Below are 8,113 nucleotides of genomic sequence, written 5' to 3'. Positions count from 1 at the left end.
CTTGTCCATTTACTACTGCATTTTTATTAAATTAGAGTCTTTTGATTACTGTCCTGTATGTTTTATTTTCGTGTTTTGTTTTCTATTTAAGCTTCATCCTCATCCTCTCATCCATCCGCCGAAAAAAACATACGCCGTTATTTTAGAAAACTCCTGTAGCGCTATAGAAATGCCATCTACTGTCAGTCTGGCTGTTTGTGTTTTATCAATAATTCAAATATTTACTTTTTATTTACTTTTTTAATTTCAATTTATTTCCTTTCCACGCCCAGACAACTTCTGGCAATGCATGATGGGATATCTTGCTTCGGTTAGTGACCATCGGATGTTCACTACATTTCGCGGTGAATTGTGGGATACATGCAGTGACTATATAGTGGACACTAAACTTTCGGACACCACTACAAAATGGCGTGGTCACTATATAGTGCACTACATAGTGGTTAGGGAGTGATTTCGGACACAGCCATAGTGAGAGAACAGACGTACGAATGACAGAGACACCGTTCAGCTGATCACAGGTCAGTGAAGCAACACACACACAAAGCGTCTGTATCTTGTCGATCTATAGCGGTGTCATATACACCCTCTGTTGTTCCTTTAAATAAAACACCAGTGTGTGTGTGTGTGTGTGTGTGTGTGTGTGTGTGTGGTCATGTGACTGGGCTATCGAATGAAAAAAGTTTCCACAGACGTTAAAAGGAGACGAAGAAAACAAATCTTTGCTGTTCAAACAGAAAATGTTGACTCACTTTTTCTTTTCTGTTCGCGGGTCGCTCTGGAAAAATACTGACACTGAGTGTGTGTGTGTGTGTGTGTGTGTGTGTGTACACAGTCCTGACTGACTCTTTACATGTTAATGTTCGGTCTCTGTCAGGTGACAGAAAATGACTTTTTTCAGTCGACTTCAGGTCGATGATTGAAACGTCACAGACAAAAGTTTCAGTGTAAAATATAAACATGAAGCCAGAACTGTCCGCGTGTTGACCCACAGAACTTATTTCAGGATGCGTCCCGGTGCCTCGGTGGCGTTCTCTCCAAATGTGTCACAGTTTTTCACCAAATTCTGCAAAGTATGTTTGTTTTTGTTCACAAACTGTGTGGCAGTATTAGGAGTAAGAAGAGGAGCGCGACCACTGACGATATAAAGAATGGACGTGACGTCGCCCAAAGGTTTTTGTGCCTCTGCCGCCTCCGGGTTAATCTAAAAAAAAAAGGCAAAGATCAACGGCTAGAAATCAATGCAAAAGTACCAAAACTGCAGTTCCTCTAACGTCCACCTGAGGCTGGCTCCAGAAGTGAGTCAGTCTCCATAAGTCCCCATGTCCAAATGTCCAACTTCGCAGCAGAAATAAACATGTTTAGGGCTGGAAGGTGAATCGATATCTCTCCACGGTTACCCGACTGTCCATGGTGGATTGAGTTTTTTAAACAATGAAACAGTCCAACCCACAATCTCCAGCTCCAGGTGCCTTATCCATCTTATCCATGTGTGTTCGTTTGGGAGCATAATCCAGGTTTTATTTTGAAAAGACAAATCATGAAGGTACAAAGGAATGAGCAGGACGGGGATCAGAGCAGAGGGGTTGTGAACAGGTTGTGAACAGGTTGTAAACAGGTTGTAAACAGGTTGTAAACAGGTTGTGGTTTGTGTTTCAGCTCCACTTGGTCCACTGGAACTCTGACAAGTACAGCTTGTTCGAGGAAGCAGTGATGGAGGACAATGGACTGGCTGTTATTGGAGTCTTTCTAAAGGTATACAACACACACCTGCGCACACACACACACACACACACACACACACTATCACACGTTTCATGTTTCAGTCCAACTTGTTGAGTTCCTTGAAGACATTTCAGCTCGTCTGTGAGACTTCCTCAGTTCAGACTGGTCGATGGGGAGCACACTGTGACCGCTCCGATCGTCTGATTGGCCTAAGTTGTCCTTTACTTTGTCCTTTCCTAAACACTTTTCCTTGACCTTGATGGAAAACATCATGAGGTCAAGGAAAGTTGTGAAGGAGAGCTCACGAGGAGTTAGGAGGAGACGCAACGTCATGATGTGACGGTAGATGTTATTGATCTGTGGTAAAACTACAAAGTTCAAAGGATGGACTACAAAACCCACATCTGAGATAGACAGTGTAAAGTCGATGGCATCATCTCCTTTCCTTTCCTAAAGGATGGTCCGGTGTCTCCTCTGCTAAAGGAGACAAGAAAAAGGAAGCAGTGAAGCTCCTTTCCTTAACATTCAGATCTGATCACGGCCGCTGGTCACCCGTGAGTCACATGACGACTTAAGTTTGAACTGAGGAGGCCTCACGGATAAGAGCCGAAACGTCTCGTCGCTTTGATGCCGCGTACGTTACCTGATGTCTGTGTTAACGTGTCGCCGTGTCATCTTCAGGTGGGGAAACGTCACGAGGGGCTGCAGAAACTGGTCGACGCTCTGCCCGCCATCAGACACAAGGTGAGTCCACACAGTGATGAAACGCCCGAGTATGAGCAGCACCTCATGAGAAGGTGGGAAGCTACGCCCCCCAGTGATTCAGTAGAGACACTACAGGACTGCTCAGACTGAAATCTGCAGACAATTCATAAAAAAATAATAGATGATAAAGATGTAGGTCTGGCTGCAGGTTGGAGTTGAACCCTCGGGAGGTGCACGCTCTACCTGCTGAGCTAACCACTGCCCCCACCTTTAGTTTTGAGCCTCCAGCTCGGAGCGATCAGCAGTGACCCGCCCGAGGAGCTACGGCTGGAGGTCGATGTTATCACCACTAATGTTTGATAAGGTTGATGTTTGTCTGGTGAGATGAAGTTATAAAACACTGTGTGTGTGTGTGTGTGTGTGTGTGTGCAGGACAGTGTGGTGGAGTTCACCAGGTTCGACCCCGCCTGTCTGTTACCCTCCAACACCGACGATTACTGGACGTACCACGGCTCTCTGACCACGCCTCCTCTGACCGAGTCCGTCACCTGGATCGTCATGAAGCAGCACATCGAAGTCAGCCACGACCAGGTGTGTGTGTGTGTGTGTGTGTGTGTGTGTATGTGTGTGTGTGTGTGTGCTGGAGAAATCAGCGAGTCTGAGAAAAGTCATTTCACGCGCCGTGCTTTAAAAACAGAAAAGTGATCCTCACACTGGCGCTGCCTCGACGCTGCTTTAAAAGATGAAACTGGTGGTTTTTTTCGAGAAGTTGGATCGACTCAAACTCCACCGGACGCGTGTCCGCAGCGTTACACTTTAAATACACTGTAGCGGGAACGGAGACTGCGTGAGCTGACACACTGACTAAAATTGAAACGTAACAGCTCCATCGCCGTGGCGGAGTGTATTTTACCCCTAAAACACACAGCATGCGGAACGGCTGCGTACTCCGCTGTCTGCCAACTCACACTAATCCGTTTGTGATGCGCTCAGGTGCGTCTCCGCCGGCCACTGAGCGTCGCGAGATCTCGTGAATTCACGCATAATCGTGCGATATTTCCGGCTGTAGTCTCTTTGACTCCTGCGATGACATTCCACGCCACATCTTTTTTCTGGTGTCCTTATAAAAAGGATGTGAGGTGTCATCAATGATTACACCTGAAAACCCCTCACCTGTTGACTTCAGGTCGGCCCCGCCCATTATGACGTGTTCTTGTAATGAAACTTGATCCACAGTGAACACGGCGTATTTTATTTTGAAAATAAACAGGGGTTTTATTTTGTGTTTTGTAGCTGATTTCCTTTCCTGCACAATCTGCTCTGAGCTGAATTTATGCTCCGTGCTCCGGCGTCCGTGAACAATAGAAGCTCTGCGTATGTGTTGCGGAGGGCTGCCGGACGCCGCGGTCGGTCCAGAGCCGTGACGCAGCGGAACCGGAGACTGTGAGAGCTGACACACTGACTAACATTGAAACGTATCGACTCCGTCGCGGCGGCAGAGCTGTTCCGGAGCCGTTCCGCATGCAGAGTGTTTTAGGCTTTAGGGGTGGCCTGGTTGCCGCAGCGATACGCGGTCGTTCTAGTCAATATATCAATATATGTGATTTTTGACGGACGCCGCGAGCAGCCTGCGTCACTTTCCACAGAGTGCCTCGAACTGACAGGAAGCCAGACACAGACACAGCATAGAGAATCCGCTGAACTTTCAAAATAAAACACCTCCGTGCAAACTGCCGGTCATAAAAACAAAACAAAAGAGAAACAAATGAAGTACGTAGCATGTTTAGAAGAACATGAACCAGGAAAATGAGAAAATCTGAGCAAGTGAACAAAGTGTGGAGAGAGAAACGCTTCTGAAACGCTGTGTTTCCCGGTGGGTTTCAAGTCGATGCAGGACGTGACGTGACGGAGACATGTCCAGACTTTCGGGGTCACTCTGAATCCGTGGCTCTACATCTGTAAGTCAGGCCTACATGTGTAAAGGTTGATCATCTTCCTTATATCATGTTGTACCAAACGTCTTTTTGTTTGTAGAGTTGATTAAAGGCTGACAGAATATTGGACATTCATACAAACACGTTTGAGCTGAGGTGATATTTAAACCAGCCACCAGAGGGCGCTGACCTCTCTCTTTGTATGTTCAACCACGCGGCGCCGATCCTCCTCACGTCATGTTGAGGTGTGTCCACGTGTACGACAGCATTCCTGTAGTTTGTCTCGAGGACGTGCAGCCTCTGAGTGAACGAGCCCGTAAACATTACCTGTCACGTCTGACCGCCTCCTTCACCTCCTCCTCCTCTTCCTCCTTTCAGCTGGCCGTCTTCCGGAGCCTCCTGTTCACGTCGGCAGAGGAGGAAGTCCAGAAGAGCATGGTGAACAACTTCCGCGTCCAGCAGCCTCTCTGCGGACGCACCGTCCGCTCCTCCTTCACCCCGTTCCTGCAGGAGGCGCCGCCGTCGGCCGACAACAAACACTGACGCTGTCGGACCCAGTACACACCGACACGCCGTCTCACATCAGAACTACCTTTGTGTTCTTCCTGCCGTTTCTCAGCCACATTCGAAGCAGGAAACATGTTTTTAAGTATGAGAATTATTATTACAAACATCGTAGGGACGCTTTTAAATTCTTCTTCCAGAATAAGGGATGGTTGCTGTGGGTAAAATAAGTTTTATTGATTTTTATTGACATGAATCTATTTATTAGACGTTTACGAGCAGAGTGCTGCTCTTTAAAGCCCAGGAAGTTTGAACAGACCGGAGTAATGTGTGATACAATCACCACCATCATCGTCACGGTGGGTTGTTGGGGTTGATTTTATCATTAATTGGATGAATGTTTTCTTAATCTGTTATGAAGAGATTACACTGTATGCAGTACGTCTTTGTTTTTGTTTTACAGTATGTGAAACATCATCTGAGTTTTAAAGGAACTCGGTTCTTCTACGCAGAATCTTTTTAAACACGCACAAACTGTAGCACATACATGCATTTTACAGCCGTTTCATACCGTACCCACAGTGCCTTAAACGTTCGTCGAGCATGAAAAGCATCCACGAAGCTGTTCGTGTGCGTTCAGACAAGATCAGGCGCTACGGCGAGAACGAGCGTCTAAATCTGAGTCTGACCGCAATTTACGCTGCGAAATAGAAACACGGAGAAGTTTAATTTGGTTTGAGTGAGCGAGCGCCGGCGTCGATTACAGCCGTTTAATCTGAGAAATAAAAACTTATTTCCTGATTGATTCAAGGCGACACACCGCCATACGGACCCGATCCGGTCTGAATGCAACCGTCGATGCTCAGGTGACATTTATCACTCCTCACTACACATCTGTTAGGAAATGACGAAACGTAACGTTGCACTTCCACTAAACCTGGAAACTTTCAGGTCAGACCAGTCTGTGTCTTTCATTCATAGTCTGTCTGGTTTAGTTTAGCTTTGGGTCGGGAAGAGGCCGTAAAGATGACTTCATTACACACACACAGGATACCGACATGATTGGACTTTCTGGGACCAACTGCAGCCTCGTGGATCATCTCGTCCGTCTGACGCAACCAAACTCTCGTTTAGCTTTACTCTCTGTATTCTGAGACAAACGGACAGCAGCTTTTTGATTTTAACGCACGTTAAACGACGATCTCTCCGCGATCGCAGACAGAAATGATAAGCGCCGGCTCTACTGTATAAAACACCGCTTCCAGACGTGGTGACGCCTCGACATGTCCATGGGCTCGCCTCTTTTGTTGAGGCATAGTAGTCTGTGAAGATCCAGAGAAATGTCGGAAACATTGTCCTAAAATATTCACTTGAAGCGGCCACATGACTCAGAAAACATCCCATTTGACTTAAAACTACACCTGTACTGCGACTTATACATGATCCAGAGCTGTAAAAGCTTCACGCTAAGGTGAATAAAGCCCTCTGTGTGTGTTTTCTTACTAAATCCAACGAGCAGACACCAAGTCTGAACTAAGAGCGAGCTCCTGCAACCTTGCATCATCTAAAAGAAGTCTGGCAGCCGGCCTGCGCTGGCTCGTGTCCAACAGTCGGCTGAAATGTTGAAACTATGCAGCAATGTTGGAAAGAGAAGCAGAAAACCGACATTACCACGTGTGAAAGCTGAGTTGGGGGGCCGCGGTGAGAGGTCACGGTTAATCCCCTGAGCATCAATACAAACTGTCCAAACTGGTCCCCACGTCCTCTTTTGAAATCGCCGTTCCTCCCCTCAGGAGGTCGTCCATTGGCTCCCTTCGGTTGGGGCCGCGCCCTGAACATTAACGCGCCGTGAAGGCTGCTGATTCGTTAGATAAACTCTGAAGGGGCCGCCGCTGACGGGAATCGATAGCAGGTTTGAGAACTTTTTTTTTCCGGTGTGGGAACGTGTTAGGAATGTTGCGTGATCGCTTCTCGCTGCAACACGCGACGATCTACATTCAGTGTTTTGTACTAACGTGGAGACAAGGGACCCTGTGCTGCCTTCATCTTGTGTTTTATTGATGTTTTTTTAGCCGTGCCTTCGTGTTTCACGTCATTTTACTCATGTTGTTTTTTATGCCTTTCTTTTTATGATCAAACTATGCCAGTTCAAATGTTCAGTCTGTGGAAAATGTTTGTCGTCTTGTGGATGTTTTCCTGCAGCCTTTTTCTCGTGTGATGCCTCCTGTAGCTCGGCGTGGTGTTTTAGCAGGTGCATGCTGTAACACTGTGTGCACTTTAGCTGTTTATTTGTCCAGTGGGCAGCTGACATTCCTGCCGCACAGGGCTTCACTAGGCCTTTTCTTTTTTTTTTGCTCCACCTGAATGGTTTCTTATAGGCCGCTTCCTCCTCCTCCGCCCAGCTGTGCAACCAGGAATAGACCCCTGCTCCTCAGAGGGGAATGTTAAAAAATGATGCAGATGTAAAGATGATTTCAAAGAAACTGACATTAATAAATGATGTGTGATGTAACATGGATGTCTGAGTGTCTTTGTATATAATATATATATGTATGATATGATGAAAGTCTAGACTTTCCCATCAACCAGTGAGCTGAGCCATTCAGACTCAAATTCATTCATCTGTCACTTGTTTCCATGAACTCTCTGATCAGTCTTTTATCCTCGCCTGTGTTTTATGTTGACTAGAAAACACCAAACTGAATTATGAACTTTCTAAGAAATGTGTAAACCTCCTCGCCATCCCTCCCGTAGGCCCGCCTGACCCGACTCCTCTCTCAGCATGAACCAGGGCCGCTGCCTCTCCATCTCAACCCTCCACCCCTTTATTTTATCCCCACCGTTACCTTTGAAGCCCCCCACCTCTGACACAGAGAGGGGATGTTTGGTGGCCCCCACCCAGACACCTGGGGTCCTGAGGGTGGGTTGTTTACACTCTTTTATAGACGTGTTACCAAGACCGCGTGTGATTCGGGTCTCCGCCTGGTTCAAACCAAAGAAGTGGGGATTGAAGCCGACCTCTGGGGGTGTTTATTGTGTTTGGCTGCCTGAGGCTACAGGGACACACCAGTCAGTCTCTACTGGGCTTCCCCTGATTGTATGAATGGACAGACTGACTGGAGACCCCGAGGCTTTGAACTGAACAGTGTGTGTGATTCGAAGCATGCATGAGAAAACGTTTCATAACCGCTGGATGGAATGTGACGTATCTGAGAGGGGAACCAAAAATGTTCGGTTGCTGCTCG

The 8,113-nt window shown here is 47.0% G+C and overlaps 1 protein-coding gene across 2 annotated transcripts in view; it reads left to right on the top strand.

Moving 5' to 3' along the window:
• The window catches only part of ca5a (carbonic anhydrase Va), a 17,521-nt gene extending 10,141 nt beyond the window's left edge, over positions 1-7,380 (top strand). For both annotated transcript variants that reach the window (XM_010751847.3, XM_010751848.3), the window contains exons 4-7: positions 1,660-1,755; positions 2,407-2,469; positions 2,863-3,021; positions 4,743-7,380. In XM_010751847.3, coding sequence (XP_010750149.1) covers positions 1,660-1,755; positions 2,407-2,469; positions 2,863-3,021; positions 4,743-4,907 — 483 coding nt within the window. In that variant the 3' untranslated portion in view covers positions 4,908-7,380. The remainder of the gene's footprint in view (positions 1-1,659; positions 1,756-2,406; positions 2,470-2,862; positions 3,022-4,742) is intronic.
• Positions 7,381-8,113: the final 733 nt, after the last annotated feature.

This window comes from Larimichthys crocea, chromosome XX, assembly GCF_000972845.2.
Source record: "Larimichthys crocea isolate SSNF chromosome XX, L_crocea_2.0, whole genome shotgun sequence".
Lineage (NCBI taxonomy): Eukaryota > Metazoa > Chordata > Actinopteri > Sciaenidae > Larimichthys > Larimichthys crocea.
Note: the sequence above shows the minus strand (reverse complement) of the source record. Positions and strands in the feature narration are given on the sequence as shown.